At 36.2% G+C, this 21,149-nt stretch overlaps 1 protein-coding gene across 11 annotated transcripts in view; it reads left to right on the plus strand.

The window, feature by feature from the left end:
* Positions 1-21,149, plus strand: part of CCDC178 (coiled-coil domain containing 178) — a 365,952-nt gene that overhangs the window by 22,858 nt on the left and 321,945 nt on the right. For all 11 annotated transcript variants that reach the window (XR_014074818.1, XR_014074817.1, XM_081562576.1 and 8 more), the window contains 2 exons: positions 688-768; positions 21,038-21,127. Coding sequence is in view for 5 of the 11 variants with exons in the window: in XM_081562576.1 (XP_081418702.1) it covers positions 711-768; positions 21,038-21,127 (148 nt within the window). In the remaining 6 variants the exon portion in view is untranslated. The remainder of the gene's footprint in view (positions 1-687; positions 769-21,037; positions 21,128-21,149) is intronic.

The following is a 21,149-nucleotide window of genomic DNA, read 5'->3' on the forward strand; positions in this document are numbered from 1 at the left end:
TCAAACATGACTGAGCGACTTTCACTTTCACTTGTATATATTTGACTTTGTCCATAATATAAAATGTTTTAAAAAGGAATTGAAGGAATGCAGGCAAAAGATGATAGCAAGGTTTAACTTTATCATCTGAAATGAAACAATGAAGGGTCTAAAATTCCCAAACGGCTGTGAGCCCACAGCTTCAATGCTGAATGCTAAGTTACCTAGTACTCAGGCCAGGTGTCTATTTAAGTTAGCAGAGCAGGGGATCAAAGTTGCCTCTTCAAAGAGAATTTTTACATTTGGTGTTCCTAAATAGATTCATAGTAATCCTCAGAGGAAAAAGAGTATAATGTTAATTTCCTTGCGTTTTAACATAATTTAGTTTTGATTTTTATATATAGACACAGAAAGTGAAAGTAAAAGTGGCTCAGTCATGTCTAACTCTGTGACCCGTGGACTATGCAGTCCATGGAATTCTCTAGGCCAGAATACTGGAGTGGGTAGCCTTTCCCTGCTCCAGGGTATCTTCCCAACCCAGGGATCGAACCCAGGTCTCCCATATTGCAGGCGGATATATTAAATAGGCATTACATAATATTAAATACATATCCTGATATTACCAGTTCTTGAGTTGATAATTTTTAGTGAAATTAAACATAAACTAATTTTGATTCATGATATTTAAATATTTTTCTTCCTAATCAGGTTTCAAATGACTGTAAATAACCATGCCTGAAAAGAAGATAATTTCCTGTTCTCCCACTGGAGGAGAGCAAACCAAGAAAGGTAAGTTTATCCTTAAGTGATTTTCTTTGAAACTGAAGTTGCATAGATAAATGTAACTCAGGTCACTCATAAAAGAAAGACAGTTGTAAGGGTAGTAATGTTCTCTAAGACCAGGGGGTCACAAAACCAAAATTTACTGGGGTCAGAAAGATGAGGTAAGCAGAAGGAGTAAATCTGTTTAAGGGAAATTCATTGTATGGACTGGGCTTCCCTGGTGGCTCAGAGGTAAAGAATTCGCCTGCCAATGTAGGAGATGTGGGTTCAGTCCCTGGTTCAGGAAGATCCCCCAGAGAAGGAAATGGCAACCCATTCCAATATTCTTGCCTAGGAAATCCCATGGACAAAGGAGCCTGGCAGGCTACAATCCATGGGGTTGCAAAAGAGTTGGACACTATTTAGCGACTAAACAACTGTATAGGTTATAATCAATTTCTTTTATAGTTACTACTGAAGTATGGTATAGGCAGTATGATAGATAGGTAATATAATAATGGTCTGCAGGAGTCAGCTCTTACTAGCTCATGTGAGCCAACTGTATACACATCTCTTCTCAATTCTATTCTACTGACTGGGTGAAATTGACTATGGTGGTAGTACTTACTAGTTATTAAAATTTTACCAGCACACCATTGAAAAGAAACACACAAAATTAAAAAAAAAAAAACTTGTATAATTATATTTTAAAAGTTGTATTAGATTTTATTGCATTACTTTGCATCCTGAATCCCTTTGCATCTTTTATTCTGCAGCATGTTAGCAGTGTAATGTCTTTGCAAGATACAGAATAGAGGTCAGCAAATGACAGCCCACAAGCCAGATCTGGTCCACAGCCCTTTCCCTACAGCCCCAAAGCTACAGATAGTTTACATTTGTTAAGGATTGTAAAAAGAAACAAAAGAACCAAAACAAAGAAGAATATGCAACAGAGACAGCATGTGACCCAGTAAACCAAAATTTTTTACTATCTGGATCTTTATAGAAAAAAGTCAGTGAATCCTTGGTATAGACTTTTGTCTTGAGTACTGTAACTGGGAACAATAGTCTTCATATGAGTTATCCACTGCTGCCCTAAGGCCATGTAACAATCAACCACAAAAATGCAGGCACACAGAGCATCATAAACATTCGTTTTAGCTCACATGTACTGGGTGGTCCTCAAGTGGGGCCAGACTGCTCACTCACGCATCTGCAGTAAGCCACAGGCCAGCCAAGCACCAAGACAGATCTTGCTCATTTGGGTAGGCTTTTCCAAACCTAGGTCGTTGCTGGGAAAACCAGGCTGACAGCCCTGCAACTCTCTGTCTCTCATACTCCTATAGGAGCCTGACCTCATGGCTTAAGGGGGGAACAGAAGCTCACAAGGCCAAGGCACAGAACTGGCTCATTTCTGCTACATGTTATCTGCCAAAGCAAGTCACAGCACCAGCTGAGAGTCAAGGGACAACAGATTAGACCCCACTTCTTAGTGATAGGTGTTTAAAGTCACATTGAAAAGGAAGGTGAATACTGAAAGAAAATTTAGTGGGGCTATTATTGGAATCAAAACACTACCATATTATTTGGGCTATAAAAGAAAGCAGTCATTTAGTAATTCCAAACATCATTGAGGTTATTGAACAATGGATTTCAATGTAGGATTAGGAACCTGGTGTAGGATTTTAGTGTTCATCACCACATTTATATTCAGAATATTTCAGTAACTTTGGTTTTTAGCTTTTTATTCATTCTGTCAATATTATTTGAAAAAAAATGATGTTATATCATTTTCACAGAGTTTGTGTAGTGAAGTTGAAGCTAAAAATTTTCATTTCTGAAAAATGACCTCAACCTCAGATTAGCAAAATGGACCAGGTTGCTCACATAAAACAATTTCCCCAATGATACAGTTTGGAAAGAGATAGGAAAATGAAATTATACCTGTGTCTATCTCATGTTTAAATGCTTGAAAAGAACTATTGAAAGGTTTTGGGTTAATGTAAATTAAAAAATAATAGTTCGTTCCAAGACTTCAGAGAGCTGAGTTGGTGACTTCCCTTTGAATAACCTGACAAAGACTATTTTGTAATGGAACAGAAAGTGAATAGTCCAAACTGGTTTACAAGCAAACGTTCTTGTGTGTGGTACATTAGGAGAAAGTTAATCTTGTTAAACACAACTGGGCATCTACTTTTTGTCTATGCAATCGAGAAATACACACAGTCAGAAACACACACACACACATACACACGGCACTGTATAGTGGAGTATAAGTGTTCTTTCATATAAGTTATTCCTGCAAACGCATACGAATGGAAATATATCTAGTTGGCTCCGTGGAAAATAACATGATTAATAAGTTGTCTTTTGAAATGTAAGTTATCCTTAGAAAGTTCAGGATATTTTTATTTAAATGACATTGATTTGATATTGGAATGCTGGCACAAATAGTGATTATCACTTAAAATTAATTTCTACCTCTGGGGTCATATCATCATTAAGCTCTCCCATCCTCTCTCTAAGACAACTACCACTATAGAGAACATTCAGCTTACCAAGCAAACCACTGAGATGGTCATATTCAAGCTATAGAAACTTACTATCCTTAGCAAATTTTAACCTTTTAAGCCTAAAAGTTTTAATATTGCTGCATGATATATTGAACCTAATTATGCACCAACCTTTGAAATGGCTTGTCATTAACATCACAAAAACACAATGTCAGGTCTTACTTATTAACTTCTACCAGACGATACTCAACATAATAATACTTTTTTCTTCACATCAAAAATAAATCCTTTCCTTATGTTGTGTCAATCACCCTGAAACTACTGTGGTTATATCACAATTCTTATTATACTATAAATAACCATAACAAATTGCATGATTATTTTGTGCTCTCAGTTGAAATAAAAATAAAACAAATTATTAAACTTTCCAAATGCTCTGTACAGTCATAGCCATATCTTAAACATGTTGACCAACAGAATTTTCACATGACTCATCTTTGCAAAGAGTGAGCTCTGGGATAATAACTTCTATTAAAAGCATATTTTTACAAACTTACCGTCTATAGTCGGAGAAGGCAATGGCACCCCACTCCAGTACTCTTGCCTGGAAAATTTCATGGATGGAGGAGCCTGGTAGGCTGCAGTCCATGGGGTCGCTAAGAGTCGGACATGACTGAGCGACTTCACTTTCACTTTTCACTTTCATGCACTGGAGAAGGAAATGGCAACCCACTCCAGTGTTCTTGCCTGGAGAATCCCAGGGACGGCGGAGCCTGCTGGGCTGCCATCTATGGGGTCGCACAGAGTCGGACACGACTGAGGTGACTTAGCCGCACCGTCTATAGTATTGGGATTCTCAGGCAATATTTTCACGAAATACAAAAGTGCTTTTCATGGCAGCATCACTTACTTATTTGTGTTAAGGTACTGATATTGCCTTAGTTTTTCTGTTTTACTATTGTTTTGCATAATGTATATTTTCCATATAACAAGTAGACACTGTATTTTTTTAAGAGAACAGCACCTTTCTATGTTGAATATACCTTTTAAATATGAAAGGAATATTTCATACTTGTAAAAATATCTGTAACATATATGTAAAGGACAAAGGACACTGAAAATCAAGGATCTGTGCATTCATAATGAACATTAAGAAACAGAACCCTGTGTCCTCTTCTCCCTTCCAAATCATTTAGTTTCATATATTATATGTAAATATGCTAATATACATATGTTAGTTTTATATATTTGATCTCATAATTTTAACCATCATTAATTCACTAATATTAGTTAGATCACCTGAAAATAATGAGTTCAGATTTTTCCTTTCTTCTATTGTTTAGTTTATCACCCAGGGAGCATTCTTGGAATTGCTAGTCTAGTTTTTTTAATCAGTGTTGTTATATCTCAGATATAGACAGATAATCCTTGAGGTCCTTTCTGATAGAAAAAGATTCTGTGGTTTTACCTTGGTATCTTGGTCTATGTTCTTTCTAGCCACATGGTACTACTTGTGTGTAATCTAAAATCCCTGGAGAAGGAAATGGTAACCCACTCCAATATTCTTGCCCGGGAAATACTATGGACAGAGGAGACTGGTGGGCTACAGTCCATGGGGTCGCAAAAGAGTTGGACATGACTAAGGGACTAAACAACAACAAAATTGCTTAGTTTAGGTCTTTTATTACTCTGTTAAATGTATGCAATAAAAATGTGCTTATTTATCCCCCTGTTCCTGATTTTTGAGATAAGACTTTCAATGTTTCACTACTAAATATGATTTTTAGAAAGCATTTTTTATAGTTTACTATGAACTGTAAACATGTACTGCTGCTGCTGCTGCTGCTGCTAAGTCGCGTCAGTCGTGTCCGACTCTGTGCGACCCCATAGATGGCAGCCCACCAGGCTCCCCCGTCCCTGGGATTCTCCAGGCAAAAACACCGGAGTGGGTTGCCGTTTCCTTCTCTAATGCATGAAAAGTGAAAAGTGAAAGTGAAGTCGCTCAGTCGTGTCTGACTCTTCGCGACCCCATGGACCACAGCCTACCAGGCTCCTCCATCCGTGGAATTTTCCAGGCAAGAGTACTGGAGTGGGTTGCCAGGGCCTTCTCCGTAAACATGTACTGAACTTTCTAAATGCTTTTTTCTACATCTATTTAGTGTTTTACAATTAATTTTTTTCTGTAATCTCTAAATTTAATGAGTTGCCTAAGTAAATTTTCAATTGTTAAACTTTTCTTTCCTGGGACAAATTTAACTTGTTTTATTTATTGTCTTAATATATTGTTAGATTTGGTCTGATAGTCATTTGTTTAGGATTTTTCCATATATGCTATTAAGTAACATTGGTCCCTAAGTTTTCTTATGTTGTTTTTATCTGATTTTAGTAGAAAGGTGTTTATTAATCTCACAATTGAAGAATATTTCTTCATTTTTTATTCTCGGAAAGAAAATATTCAATGTCACTTTCCTTGAATGTTTTGCTGAACTTACGTCTTAATTTTTAGGGAGATACTAAATTATTCATATAAATTATTAGTTACAGGTCTATTTATATTTAGGCTATTTATTACTCCACTATTGGAAAATTATTATTTTTCCTTTAAAAGTTTGTTAATTTTGTTAAACTTTACCTGTACTGATACAACATTATTAATAATGTTTTATCTTTATATACTTTGTATGCAATATTCCTCTTTTTCATTCACAATACTGTATTTATTTCTTCACTTTTGTTTGATCAATTTTGCCAGATGTATTTATTGCTGTTAAATTTTTCAAAGTGGTAATTTCTCACCTTTTAAATTATCTCTGGGTTTTTTTTTTTCTTGTTGTTGGACTGCTTTCTGTTAATTTCAGATATTACTGCCCCCTTATCTAACTTCTACTTTCTTTGGATTTGTTTTTCCCACATATTCTTAATTTGGATGCCTAAATCACTAATTTTCAGCCTTTTTTTCTTTCTTTTCTATTATAATTACTTAAAGCTACAAATTTCCCTTGATCTATCATAGTCTTCCCTACAGCTCAGATGGTAAAGAATCTGCCTGCAATACAGGAGACCTGTGTTCGATCCCTGGGTCAGGAAGATCCCCTGGAGAAGAAAATGGCAATGCACTCCAGTATTCTTGTCTGGAGAATCCGTGGACAGAGGAGCCTGGTGGGCTACAGTCCATGGGGTCACAAAGAGACAGCCATGACTAAGTGACTAACATACACATCATAGACATAATAAAAAGAACTGGATGTCAAATCAGACTCATATGAAGATTGACTCAGCATACATAGATTCTCTCAGCATGTAGCTTTGTTTAGTGCTGTTAAAGGTAATAGTGTATTTAACTTTAAAATGAAGTTATAATTCACACACTACCATAAAAATTCATCTCTTTCAATTTGGTGTTTTCAGTATAATCACGAGGTTTTGCAACCACTGCATTCTATGTTGCTTCAGTCACGTCCACTCTTTGCGACCCCATGGACTGCAGCTCTTCAGGCCCGTCTGTCCATGGAATTCTCCAGGCAAGCATACTGGCATGGGTTGCCATTTTCTTCTCCGGGGGATCTTCCCCACCCAGGGATCGAATCTGCATCTCATAAGTCTCCTGCGTTGGCAGATAGGTTCTTTACCACTAGCACCACCTGGGAAGCCCCTTTTTGCCATTATAATTCCAGTATACTTTCATAACCCCCAAAGCACCCCTATACCATTATAGAGCTGCCACTCTCTATTCCCCCTCCACCCAGTCCCTGGCAACCACACATTTACTTGCCTTTTGGGAACATGGTGGGCCTGGTGGGTGTTGACTAGTTCCTGGTGAAGCCAGGCAGCATAACCTCCTTTGAGTGTGCCCACTACACGTGCGTGGTAAAGTTTAGTGTAAGGCCCATGGTCAGGCTCGCTGTGGAATCCAAGAACCCAGCTGACCCCTCCAAGCAGGGCAGGAGGAGCGGCCAAAGCCACTGGCCCAGTTGGATCCCCAGGGGGGCGATGCATCATGGAGGAGTCAGGGAACACGCCTTTGCGGGTGCAGTTGATCCGCACCCGGTGATCTGCTGGGAGGACTGCACTTGCAGCCCCTATTAAGAAATCCAACCAGGTCAACTGGTCCTGTGAAGTCGTCGGCGAAAGAGTCAAATGCGCTTTGCCTATTCAAACACTGCGACAGGCACAACCGGCTGCACATGAAAGTGTGGTCCTTCCCCGATGGCCTGACAATGGACACTGAGAGAGGTGTCGGCCACCCAGGAGCCCAAGCATCCACCCGCTACCTGACAGAGAAGTTTGAGTGGGACGTGGCAGAGAATCGCAAAATCTGGTGCTTAGGGGCGCCAGCACCAGCCTGACACCCTCTGGGACAACACCAAGAGTGTGTGGTCCCTCAAGGAGATCAAGTACGGCGTGTTGACTGGTGTCCCGGCGGGCTCTGCGCCAGGAGAACGCGCGGGACATGCGCTTTGAGGTCCTTGATGTAACGCCGCGCAGGGGTGCCACACAGATCACGCCCACTGCCCGCCTGGTGCCGCCTCTACGCTGCGTGTAGTCCGGGTTCATGGAGCCCGGTATTTTGTGGAGACCCGGTGTCAGGAGCAACTGTTCAGTGGCATCCACGGTGTCCGCTGATAGAGAAGCGCGGCCGCATCTTCCAGCAGCCCCAGGTGGCCTGCATCCCCATATTTGTCGTGAAGGCCTGTCAGCGTCCTTTGGCCTCACCGCCGACCTGAGGTCCCACGGGGGTGGGCGGCCAGTCCTTCCCGAGGGTTTGTGTGACCACTTTCAGTCCGGCCCAAAGGAGTGTTTGTAGACACCAGCGCCCCAGCCAGGTCGCGGCGGAGACGTGCAAGCGCCGAGGCCTGAAGGAAGGCATCGCCGCTGCACAACTTCCTGAACAATTCCTGGCGCAGCACCTGCTCGGCCATGATTGCCCATAGCGTCCAGCCGGGATTTCTCAAGATACCGCGAGAACATCGAGAGGTAGGGATGCTCCGCCTATGGGATTCAGGTGCACACTAGGTGCTACCTGTCAACCTTAAAGCTCGATGGCCTTTCTTCTGATGTTTAATCGGGATTTCAGAGGTAACATAATTGCTTTCACAGCAGGAACTTATTTGGTGGGTGGCGGTGTGGGGAGGAGGGATGGGAGGCTGTTTCAGACAGTTCATATAAATGAATGTGTGAAATAGTTGGCTTTTTCTTTCTTTTAAATTAGAATTATGTCAAGATTCTTTTCTGTGTCTGAATAATATTCCATTGTATGTATATTACACATATTGTTTTATAAATTCATCAGTAGATGGGTATTTGGATTATTTCCACTTTGAGGCTCTTATGAATAATGTTATGAATACTGAAGTACAAGTTTTTTATATGGACATCTATTTTCACTTCTGTTTGCACTGGATGGAATTGGGTCATTTGGTAACTTGATGTTTGACCTTCTGAGTAATTGCCAATTTTTTTTTTTTTCCAAAGCAGCTGCAATATTTTACATTCCAAACAGCAATATATGCGGATTCCTGTTTTTCTACCCCTTGTCTACACTTGTTAAATTCTGTTAGTTTTTTTTAAAGCTTTATTAGAGCAATAGTGGGTGTGAAATGCCATCTTTTTGTGGTTTTGATTTGCATTTCTCTAATAATTAATGGTGAGGATCTTTAAATATCTCTGCTGTCACTTGTATATCTTCTTTGGAGAAATACCTCTTTAAATCTTTTGCCCATTTTTAAATTGGGTGGTTAGTATTTTTCTACTATAGAGTCATACTAATTCTTTATATTTTTCAGAAACTACACTTTTATTAGACACATGATTTACAAATGTTTTTGCTTGTAGTAAGGGTTGTGTTTTCACTTTCCTTTTTTGGAGTTTTTATATGAATTTTTAAAAATTGAGATGTAGTTGATTTACAGTGTTTCAGGTGTTCAGCAAAGTGATTGAGTTAATGTTATCACTTTCTTGATAGTGCCCTTTGCAGCACAAAATTTTTATTTTCATGATATATATAAATTTTTAAATTGTTTGTCTCTTTGATGTCATATCCAAGGTAAAATATATTTACTCCTCCTTTTCACATATATTCACTCCTATGTTTTAAGAGTTATAGTTTTGTCTCTTGTAGTTGAGTTTATAATCCATTTTGAGTTAATTTTTGTACATGGTTTGAGGTAGGAGTCAAAATTCACTTTTTTGCATTCATTTACCCAGTACTGACTGTTGAAAAATGACTGTTCTTTCCTCACTGAATAGTCTTGGCATGCTTGTAAAACTCAACTGACTGTAAATATGGATTTACAGAATATGGATTTCAGAAATCTCAATTCTATTCTATCGAGCTACATGTTTGTCTTTATGGCAATACAACACTGGCTGATTATTATAGATTTGTAGTAATTTTTGAAATCAGGAAGTATGATCCCTCCAAGTTTGCTGTTCTTTTTCAAGATTAATTCAATTAAACTGGGTCCCTTGCATTTCCATGTTAATATTAGGATCAATTTGAGAATTTCTGGGGAAAAATGGCTATTGAAATATGATAGAAATTGCATTGAACCTGTAGATCATTTTGAAGAGTTTTGGTGTCTTCAAAAAGTTATGTCTTAGAATCCACTAACACAAGGTATTTTTCTATTAATTTAGATATTTATTTTTTTCACTGGTTTGTAGATTCTAGTGAAACTTAAGCCAAACAAGCCTTGAACTTATTTTGTTAATTTTACTCCTAAATATGATGCTTTTATTGTATCTTATATGCTTTTTGTTTCACTTTCTTGCCTAATGACTCAGACTCAAACCTGCAGAACAGCGTTGAATAAAAATGGAAGAGTCTAGATACGGTTGTCTTTTTCCTGGTCTTAGGGGAAAGAAACTTCATTCTTTACAGTAATATCTTATGTTAGGTATGGACTTTTTACAAGGTAAAAAAATCATGTTGAGCAAGTTTACTGCTATTCCTATTTTGTTGAGTGTTTTTTATTTTTTAATCAACCATCGGTTTGAATTTTGTCAAAATTTTTTCTGCATCTATTGAAATGTGTTGGTTTCTTCCTTTTATTAATATTAGTATCTATATTACACTGTTTGATTTTTACATGTTGAAATATTTCTGGGCCACATCTCACTTGGACATGATGTATAACTCTTTTAACATGCCTCTAGACTTAGTTTGGTAGTATGTTGTGAGGATCCATATTCCTAAGGAAGTGTTTTTTGTATATTCTTATTTTCTTGTAATGTATTTGTCTAGTTTTGCTGTCAGGGTTGTATGGGACTCATATATATATTTAGCAAGTGTTCACTCCTCTTTCATTTTTTGGCAAAATTTATGAAGTTTTAGTGAAACATTCTTTAGATATTTGATGATGTTCACCAATGAAGCCTTGTGTTCAAGGATTTTTTCTTTGTGGGAGGATTTTTTTTGTTACTGTTTTCATTTCTTTACTTCTTATAGTTCTATTTAGACTTTTTATTTTTCCTTGAATCAGTTTGGTAGTTTGTGGCTTTCTAGGAATTTGTTCATTTCCTTTAGATTATCTAATTTATTGGCAGAGTCTTCTTTATAGTATACTCTTAAAAACTTCTCTCTAAGATCGTAATATCCTTCTTTCATTCTAGCTTCTAGTACTTGAGTGTTGACTTTTTTGCTCCCTTGGTTAGTTAGGCTAAAGTTTGTCAATTTTGTTAATCTTTTCAAAGAACCACCTATACTGTTTTCCACAAATGTATCAAATTATTAGCAGTGTGGGTATATCAGTATTGCTACAACATACCACATCATATATATCATTATTATATAGTTCAGTTCAGTTAAGATAAATTGCTCACTTGTGTCCGACTCTTTGCAACCTCATGGACTGCAGCACGCCAGGCTTCCCTGTCCATCACCAACTGCCAGAGCCTACTCAAATTCATGTCCATCGCGTTGGTGATTCCATCCAACCATCTTATCCTCTGTCATCCCCTCCTCCTCCCACCTTCAAGCTTTCCCAGCATCAGGGTCTTTTCCAATGAGTCAGTTCTTTGCGTTAGGTGGCCAAAGTATTGGCGTTTCAGCTTCAGCATCAGTCCTTCCAATGAATACTCAGGACTGATTTCCTTGAGGATTGACAGGTTGGATCTCCTTGCAGTCCAAGGGACTCCTAAGAGTCTTCTCCAACACCACAGTTCAAAAGCATCAATTCTTCAGCTCTCAGCTTTCTTTATAGTCCAAACTCACATTCATACATGACTACTGGAAAAACCATAGCTTTGACTAGATGGACCTTTGTTGGTAAAGTAATGTCTCTGCTTTTTAATATGCTGTCTAGGTTAGTCATACTTTTCTTCCAAGGAGCAAGTGTCTTTTGCTTTCATGGCTGCAGTCACCATCTGCAGTGATTTTGGAGCCCAGAAAAATAGTCTCTCACTGTTTCCATTGTTTCCTCATCTACTTGTCATGAAGTGATGGGACCAGATGCCATGATCTTAGTTTTCTGAATGTTGAATTTTAAGCCAACTTTTTCACTCTCCTCTTTCACTTTCATCAAGAGGCTCTTTAGTTCTTCTTTGCTTTCTGCCATAAGTGTGGTATCATCTGCATATCTGATGTTATTGATATTTCTCCTGGCAATCTTGATTCCAGCTTGTACTTCATCCAGCCCAGCATTTCTCATGATGTACTCTGCATATAAGTTAAAAAAGCAGGGTGACAATGTACAGCCTTAACGTACTCCTTTCCTGATTTGGAACCAGTCTGTTGTTCCATGTCCAGTTCTAACTGCTGCTTCTTGATCTGGATACAGATTTCTCAGGAGGCAGGTCAGGTGGTCTGGTATTCCCATCTCTTGAAGAATTTTCCACAGTTTGTTGTGATCCACACAGTAAAAGGCTTTGGCATAGTCAATACAGCAAAAGTAGATATTTTTCTTGAATTCTCTTGCTTTTTCTATGATCCAGTGGATGTTGGAAATTTATCTCTGGTTTCTCTGCCTTTTCTAAATCCAGCTCACCATCTGGAAATTCACGGTTCACGTACTGTTGAAGCCTAGCTTGGAGAATTTTGAGCATTACTTTGCTAGTGTGTGAGATGAGTGCAATTGTGCAGTAGTTTGAATGTCCTTTGGCATTGCCTTTTTTGGGGATTGGAATGAAAACTGATCTTTTCCAGTCCTGTGGCCACTGCTGTGTTTGCCAAATTTGCTGGCATATTGCATGCAGCACTTTCACAGCATCGTCTTTTAGGATTTGAAATAGCTCAACTGGAATTCCATCACCTCCACTAGCTTTGTTCATAGTGCTTCCTAAGGCTCACTTGACTTCGCATTCCAGGATGTCTCTGGCTCTAGGTGAGTGACACCATCGTGGTTATCTGGGTCATGAAGATCTTTTTTGTATAGTTCTGTGTATTCTTACCACAATTCGTGTACTATAAATTTAAAATTGCTCTAATTTAAATTTAAAGTTGCTCTAATTTACATTTTTATTATCAAAGAGAAAAAAATAATTTTTATATGCTTATTTAATCTTTTTATTTACTCTTGTTTGAACCTTCTGATGGTGATATGGTAATTTTTATAAACATGAATGGCTCAGCAGTAAAGAATTTGCCTCCACTTCAAAAGATGCAGGAGAATGGATCTGATCCCTGGGTCCAATCCTTAGATTGCAAAGATCCCATCAAGGAGGAAATGGCAACCCACTGCAGGATTGTTGCCTGAAAATTTTTTGTTTATTTCAAACGGTGCACTAGAAACATCCTTGTACACATATTCTGTGTGACTAAGATATATTTACTAATAGAACTGGTAAGTACATGGTATGTGTGTCGTTCACCTTATTGAATAATATACATGCTAATTTCCAATGCCATGGCAGTGTAGGAATGTTCTAGTTGCTCTGTTTTCTTTCTACCACTTGATATCACTACACTTTTAAATTGTTGGCCATTTACATATTACTTAAGTGTATCTAATTGTGATTTTATTTTGAATTTTCCTGTCTGCTATGAAGTTGAATTTTTTTATGTGCTTTTGGGTATTTTGGTTTTTATTTTTCAAAATTGACTATTTGTGTCTTTTTTTCTGATTTTCTAATGAGTCACATCTTTTTTCTTCTTGATTTGTAAGTGAATAATAATTTAATAATTATTTAATAATTTAATGTGAATAATAGCCTGAAATCAATTGTATATAGCTAATATCCTCTTATACTTGTGCCTTGTATTTTTAATTTACTTATTATTTAGTATTGCCTTTTGATGAACAAAAGTTTTATTTTTTCCAGCATTTTATGTTATTTCTTTCTATATTTTTTTCTTATCTATATGTCTTTTTTCTTCTTTATATGTCTATTTCTTTTTATATGTTATTAAGACAGTCTCTACCCTGAGATTATGCAGATATCCGTCCACATTCTGTCTCAACATTTTTGAGTTTTGACTTTCACATTTAGATTTCAGTCCACCTCATATTGATTTTTTTGTGTTTTTGAGTTGTGGTGTCTACTACTCTTTTGTAGTTGATTACTTTTGACTCTATACTAATTACGGTTCTTGGAGAATTATTTCTGGGAGTTGCATGAAACCTAAGAAATAGATGATTTCTTCTGCATTACATTTGCTTTTGCTTCTGTCAGGAACCTAGAGCTCTACTGATATGGTCCAAACTTAAAAAATATTCATGACTGAGAGTTCCATGGACATTCCAGTGAAGAAAATCTAATCTTCAAGTGAGGACCACCCAAAGTCACAGGGATGAGATTTTTTGTTTTTTGTTTTCTTTTTAGTGTACACTCAACATAGAGAGAGAAGGAAATGGCAACCCACTCCAGTATTCTTGCCTGGAGAATCCCAGGGGCGGAGAAGCCTGGTGGGCTGCCGTCTATGGGATCGCACAGAGTCGGACACGACTAAAGCAACTTAGCAGCAGCAGCAGCGGCAACATAGAGAACATTTCACTATAGTTCTTTGAGTTCTTTTAAAGGTTGTTGAGGTTGTTTATGTTTCTGTTTGTTTCTGGTTTACATTTACTCTGAGGCTGTAGCCCTTTGCTGTCCCAAGTCAGTGTGAATTTTACAGTTTATTTGGAAGTTAAGAGATTAAACGTTTTTTGTGCTGTAGGCCCTTTAAAGTCTGTTGAAGCTTACACTCTCTGTTTTGAGAATACATTTTTAGTGTATTACAAAAAATACAAAAAATACTTTATAAGAAGTACAAAAGTATTTGAAAATAAAGAAAAAAATTCTTATCCAAGCTTATGGATATTCTGTCCATAGAACTTTAAATTAAGAATTCTTGAGACTAGACTTTATTATTTTCTGTCACTTATATGTCATCAAACATCTTTGGACCCAGCCCAAGGTTTTCAGGAACTGCAAATGATGTTTATATAATTGTCACTTTTATACTCTGGTGCTCCAGAGAAAATTCTAGGCTCCTGTTTCCTTTGATTTTTTCCTAGTGTTTTCTGTCTTGTTCAGCTTTTCTCTCATGTGTATATGTAATGATCATAATTAAAAAGACATGACATATATCATCATTATATATGGAAAAATTGATTTAATAAGCCTATCCTGCCATTCCAAGAAATATGAGTACTATACCCCATTATATTATATTGAATCTTATTTTATATGAGAGAAATTTTTCTGGCTTAACAATTTTATTCCCCTCTTAAATTCTGTTTCCTCCAAAATTTGAGAGATAATATGCTTTAGGATATTCCTCAAAGAGGGTCCTGCTGTATATAAATTATACGTTATGCTTAAGGAAAAAAATGATTCTGAGGTAAAATAAAGCTGGGAAATTATATATAATTTGCCTTTTACTTGGAAATTTTTTTAATGAGCACTAGCATTGAAAGCCCTGAAATGTTCTACAGTGAAGATACTTGCTTAAACCATGATTTTGATCATAGAATCTTTTCTTTATATACTTATTAGAGTATCATTTGATTATATATATATGCATATATATATTTAACTTTTTATTTTATATTATAGAGTATCATTATATTATATATATATGCATATATATTTAACTCTTTATTTTATATTCGAGTATAGGTGATTAACAATGTGTTAGTTTCAGATGTACAGCAAAGTGATTCAGTTATACATATATATGGATTATATATTTTGAACAGAATTTGAAAGATGTTATAGAGTTGAAAAGACTTTGTGACTAGTTAAGTTTTAATCTTCATTTTATCAGTTATTAACTTTGTGAACCTGGTTTTGTTCACTACATTTCTGGGCATATTTAACTCATGTGTAAAATGGAAATGAATATGCCTTACTATAAATAATTAAATAAACTAATATGTTTCAGTTGATTATCAAGTACATGTTCAATAAATATTTGTCAGTCTCATTTTATTGAGATCTTTCCATCTTTATTGGTTTAGTGAGTTATGGTACGTTCATTCAAGATGCCATGAAACTCTATTTCATAGACTATTAGATGCTTTTAATTGTACAATTCACCATTATTTTATAAGTGCCTAAGAAATAAAAAGCAATCAATTAAACTAGGACCTACCTTGAATTTTAAGATGCATCCTGATTTAATTAGTATGTTGAAAAATATTACCTTTAAAATCAGTTATTCCACATCTGTATGGAATTCATAATATGTATATCAATTTTGTCATATTGTATTCATCTTATTCTATGTATAATTTCATTATTCTAAACTGTATATGCCATAGATTAATGATGAAGAGTGAAAATCTCACCTTGTGTTTTTTCTCTAAATTTTGTTTGTGTTAAAAATTGCACTATTTTTTAAATATGATGTTGCTGTATTATTGCACACACATAAATATTTCTTTATTAACTCTAGCTTTAATAGTAAAAGAGTAACTTTCAATAATATTTAGCTCAAGTTCTAGATTGCTTAGAAAATTTGGTCATGTCAAGTTCTCTTTCTCAGGGGAAAATGTGAATAGTTTATTTATAATTTTTTCTGTTATTGATATAATTTTTGCTTGGCTGTTCTTTTGGAAAAATTTAAATCATTCAAGGTAGTTATTAATGCTTTCATAGCACTACCCTTTATCATTTTTATACTATTTCAACAGTTGAAATTTCTTTTATGTTTTGCATATTCTTGCTGTAAATATACTTCTGCTTCGTTTTTATTTTTAGTGGCGTTTGGTACATAAATATTCTATTATTAAATATTAGCATAAATCTTTATTTATATCTGTAAAAGTGAAAGTGAAAGTCGTTCAGTTGTTTCTGACTCTTTGAGACTCCATGGACTTATATAGTCCCTGGAATTCTCCCAGCCAGAATACTGGAGTTGGATAGTCATTCCCTTCTTCAGGGGATCGTCTCAACCCAGGGATTGAACCCAGGTCTCCCACATTGCGGGTGGATTCTTTACCAGGTGAGCCACCAGGGAAGGCCTTATATCTGTATAATCTATCAAAATATTTTACTATTAGTCAAAGAATCTATTTTTATCTTATAATTTACATACACTGAAATGCACAAATGTTAAATTAATAATGCATTTTGATAAATGTGTACATCCCCTCATTTTAGACAGAAGATATATTCATCACCCCTGAAAGTTTCTCACCTTCCAGAGATAACCACTGTCTTGATATGTAAGAGTTTAGTTTTCTCTTTTTTTAAGCCTTGTAACAATGGAATTATATAATACCCTTTTTTATGATTATTTTTGTTCTATGTACTTTTGAGTTTCACCAGTGTTACTCCGTGTGTTACTAGCTCATTATTTTTACTGCTCAGCATTATACTATTATATAACTAATCAATATTTTTTAAAAGTTTATTTTTCTAGAGATGGACTTTTAGATTTCCAGTTTCTGTTATTATTAAAGGTATCACAGATGTTCTTAGATATTTAATTATCTTGGGTAAAAGGGTAGTTGAGTGGAATTTCTACATTGTAGAGTAAATCTATTTAAATCTGTAGGAAATGTATTTAACTTTATAGGATACCATCAAACAAACAATAATATATTCTTCTATTTGAGAATTTTTAGACATATCAGAGATTTTACAATGAAATAGATAAATTCCCTGCCCCTGTCTGTATATTCCTTCTTCCCAAGAGTAGCCAGTCCTAACAATTTTTTGACCAATGTATTTTATATGTATCTACAAATATCTATCAATGTCTGTATCTCTTTTTAAAAACAAAAAGTGATGTAAAAACTTACAGATCTGTGTCTTGCTAATTTTCACTTAGCAGTGTACATTGGACTACTTTCTGTACTGGTGCATAATGACTTACCTGTTTGCTATTTGCATAAATTTATTTATTTATTTTTATTTTCCCAGCTTTATTGAGATATAATTGACATGTAACATTTTAAGTTTGTCCTGTCATCGTGCACTTCCTAAGTCATGTCCAATTCTTTGCGACCACATGGATTGTAGACCTCCAGGCTCCTCTGTCCTTGGGATTTCCCAGACAAAAATACTGGAGTGGGTTGCCTTTTCCTTCTCCAGGAATCTTCCTGACCCAGGGATCAAACCCAGGTCTCCTGAATTGCAGGCAGATTCTTTACCTCTGAGCCACCAGGGAAGCCATCTTGTATAAATTTAGTTGTACACTATGATGATTTGATGTTTGTATGTATTGTAAAATGCTTATCACAATAAGATCATTGAACACATCCTTTACTTCACATAATTATCATTTTGTTGTTATGGAAAAATGTTTATAATCTACTCTCATTTCTATTTTCAAGTAAACAATACAATACAGTTAATAGTCACCATGCTATACTTTAGATCTCCTGAAGTTTTCCTCTTACAACTGTTGCTTTTGACCAACGTCTCCTCATTTCCCCCGCCATTTATTTCTTGATTCTGTATTTTGTTCCATTCATCTATGCATCTGTTTTCATGCCAGTACTGATAGCTTACGGTGAATGGTGTCGGATTCGTGATCTCCGAAGAAGATTTAGCTTCGGGACCAGGGACCAGGCTTGATCACTCAAGACCTTTTGTGTGGCAGAGTTTTATTAAAGTATGAAAACGGACAGGGAAATCTTCTGACATAGACATCAGAAAGGGGGTGGAGACTGCCCCCCTTGCTAGTTTTAGCAAGCTGCTTTATGTCTGTTAGAAAGCCATTAATCAGATAAGAGAGACACCTCAAGGCTGAGGGAGTTTCACCAGGCTCCTCTTCCACAATATACTTTTGAGCTAGGATGGCATGAGGTGTGTCATCCTCCAGCCATAAAACAATTGACATGAATACTGGTTTGTTGAGCTATTATCAGCCCAAGGTTTGAGAAAAGAAAAAAAAGTTAGTCTTAGTTGGAATCTTTTTGAAAAAAGGCAAATTCCAAAGCAAATACATAGTTTCATTAACATAGCTTAAGAAAAACATTTCCATAAGAAAAACGTCTCAAGGTTTGAGAAAAGTTAAGTTCCGGTGGAACCAGGTGTCAGCATAGCCACACAGAATTTTAAGAGACACTTGCAGCCTATTTCCTCTGTTTGGAGACCCCTGGCCTTCCTGCCTGTTACCCTCTCAGTACCGTACTGTTCTGATTATTATAGATGCAATACATTTTGTAGTGCAATTTATAATGCAGTTTGAAATAAGGAAGCTATTAGGAGTCTCTCTTTTTTTTTTTTTTAGGATTCTGTTGATATTCCAGGAGAATTTTAAGATTTAAAAAAAATTCTGTGAGACTTGCTATTGAAATTTTGATAAGAATTCAATTGAGTGGACAGTTTAACAATATTTACTCTTCTCATTTATGAAGAGCAAATCTTTCCACTTATTTATGGTTCTTCAATTTCTTTCACCAATATCTTACAGTTTGTTGTGTATGGATGTTTCAGTTCCTTGGTTAAGTTTATTCCTATGCATTTTATTCTTTTCATGCTGTTGTAAATGGGTTTGTTTTGTCTGGTGTACGTATGTATAAGGTAATATACATTTATGTATCAGTTGCCTCTGATATCTTTTGGTTTCCATTTACATGGAGTGTATTTTTTCATCCCTTCACTTTGAGCTTATATATGCCCTTAATACTGGAATGAGTCTTTTGTAGTAGCATATATATGCTATGCTAAGTCGCTTCAGTCGTGTCCGACTCTGTGCGACCCCATAGACGGCAGCTCACCAGGCTCCGCCGTCCCTAGGATTCTCCAGGCAAGAATACTGGAGTGGGTTGCTATTTCTTTCTCCAGTGCATGAAAGGGAAAAGTGAAAGTGAAGTCGCTCAGTCGTGTCCGACTCTTAGCGACCCCATGGACTGTAGCCTACCAGGCTCCTCCGTCCATGGGATTTTCCAGGCAAGAGTACTGGAGTGGGGTGCCATTGCCTTCTCCAGCATATATATATAGATACATCTTATTTATTTATTGTTTTAATTTGCTCAATCACTCTGTGCTTTTTCATTGGAGAGTTTAATTCATTTTCATTTAAAGTGATTATTGATAGATGAGGATTTCCTAATGGCATCTTGTTGATATTTTATGCCTTTGAAGTTTTGGAGTTCTTTTGTTTAGTTGTTCTTCTCTTGCTGTCTTCCTTTTTGAACTGATGATTTTTGATAGCAGTATACTCTGATTCCCTTCTTTTTTTTCGTTGTGTGTCTACTATATGTTTTTGCTTTGTGGTTTCTTTAAGGCTTAAATGAATTATTTTATAGATGTAACAGTCTGTCTTGAACTGATAGCAACTTAATTTCAATCACATGCAAAAACTACCCTTTTAAATACCCCGCCTCCAAATTTTGTCTTTGATGTCACAATTTAAATCTTTTATATTTTGTATCTATTAATAAATTATTGCAGTTATAGCTATTTTAGTATTCCTTTCTTTTAAATTTTATACTAGAGTTAAATATTTAATACCTCACTATAGTATTCGAGTATTCTGTGTTTGAATATACACTTATCTTTACTGATTTGTTTTATGTTTTTATTTTTGTGTTAATAATTCATGTCCTTTTAACTTGAAAAACTCCTTTCAGCATTTCTTATAAAGCAGGTCAAATAATGATGAACTCTCTCAGTTTTTTGTCGGGAAACTCATTCTTTTTCAATTTTGAAAGACAAGTTTGCCAGCAAAGAAGCTGAGGTCCTCTGCAGAGCAGGCACTGGTAGGCATGATCATTGCTGCTTCATGCGTGCTGTTGATAGCCTTTGCCATTCTTCCTGTGCCAGGCCATCTTTATGCCTCTCAGCTTTGCTGATCTCTAAGTGGGATGAAATAAAAGACTATCCTTTGTGCAGTTCTCCCAAAATTTGATTCATAAGAATTGTTTATCATATCAGCGCCCCCAAAGGGAAGCCGGTAGGTCACACTGTCCCAGGGAGAGGGACTATTTCAGACCAGAGTTTTCTCTTGGCATGACCAGTGTCACTTATGGGATGGGATAATGCAGACGAAATGAAGCTGTCTTCCTTCCCGTTGTGTGTGGTTATTCTGTTTTTTATATTTTTGGTCCATGTGGCTGAAGTTTCTTAAGTGGACTCTTGAGATTTTCCAAGTCTATTTTTGTTCGTGTGTCTCTGTCTGATTGTTAATGATTATTGGTAGATGGAAGCTAGGGTCTCCAACCCCATCATTTTGGTGATGTTACTCTGAATGAGCTTTCTGCTTTTAATAGCTGTGTACTATTTTGAATACCTTCTTGTAAGGGTTCAGCCAATCGGAAAACAAAACATCTGAAGATATTCTACTATGTTTTTGTTTAATATTGATATTATAGTTGCTTTTTCAAGGACAACACAGTTTTGTACATTATTTTGATTATTTTAAATATATATATTAACTACTCACTGAAATTTTGTTTTCTTTTAAAAAGACAATGCAACATCACAAGCTTTGGTTCGATTTGTTACCCCTGTGGAAGCTGTTGAGGTTATTCATGAAGATAAGATGACAAGCACTGAAGGTGAGGCCTGAATCTAAATAGC

This window comes from Giraffa tippelskirchi, chromosome 14, assembly GCF_054371585.1.
Source record: "Giraffa tippelskirchi isolate mGirTip1 chromosome 14, T2T-mGirTip1v1.2.pri, whole genome shotgun sequence".
Lineage (NCBI taxonomy): Eukaryota > Metazoa > Chordata > Mammalia > Artiodactyla > Giraffidae > Giraffa > Giraffa tippelskirchi.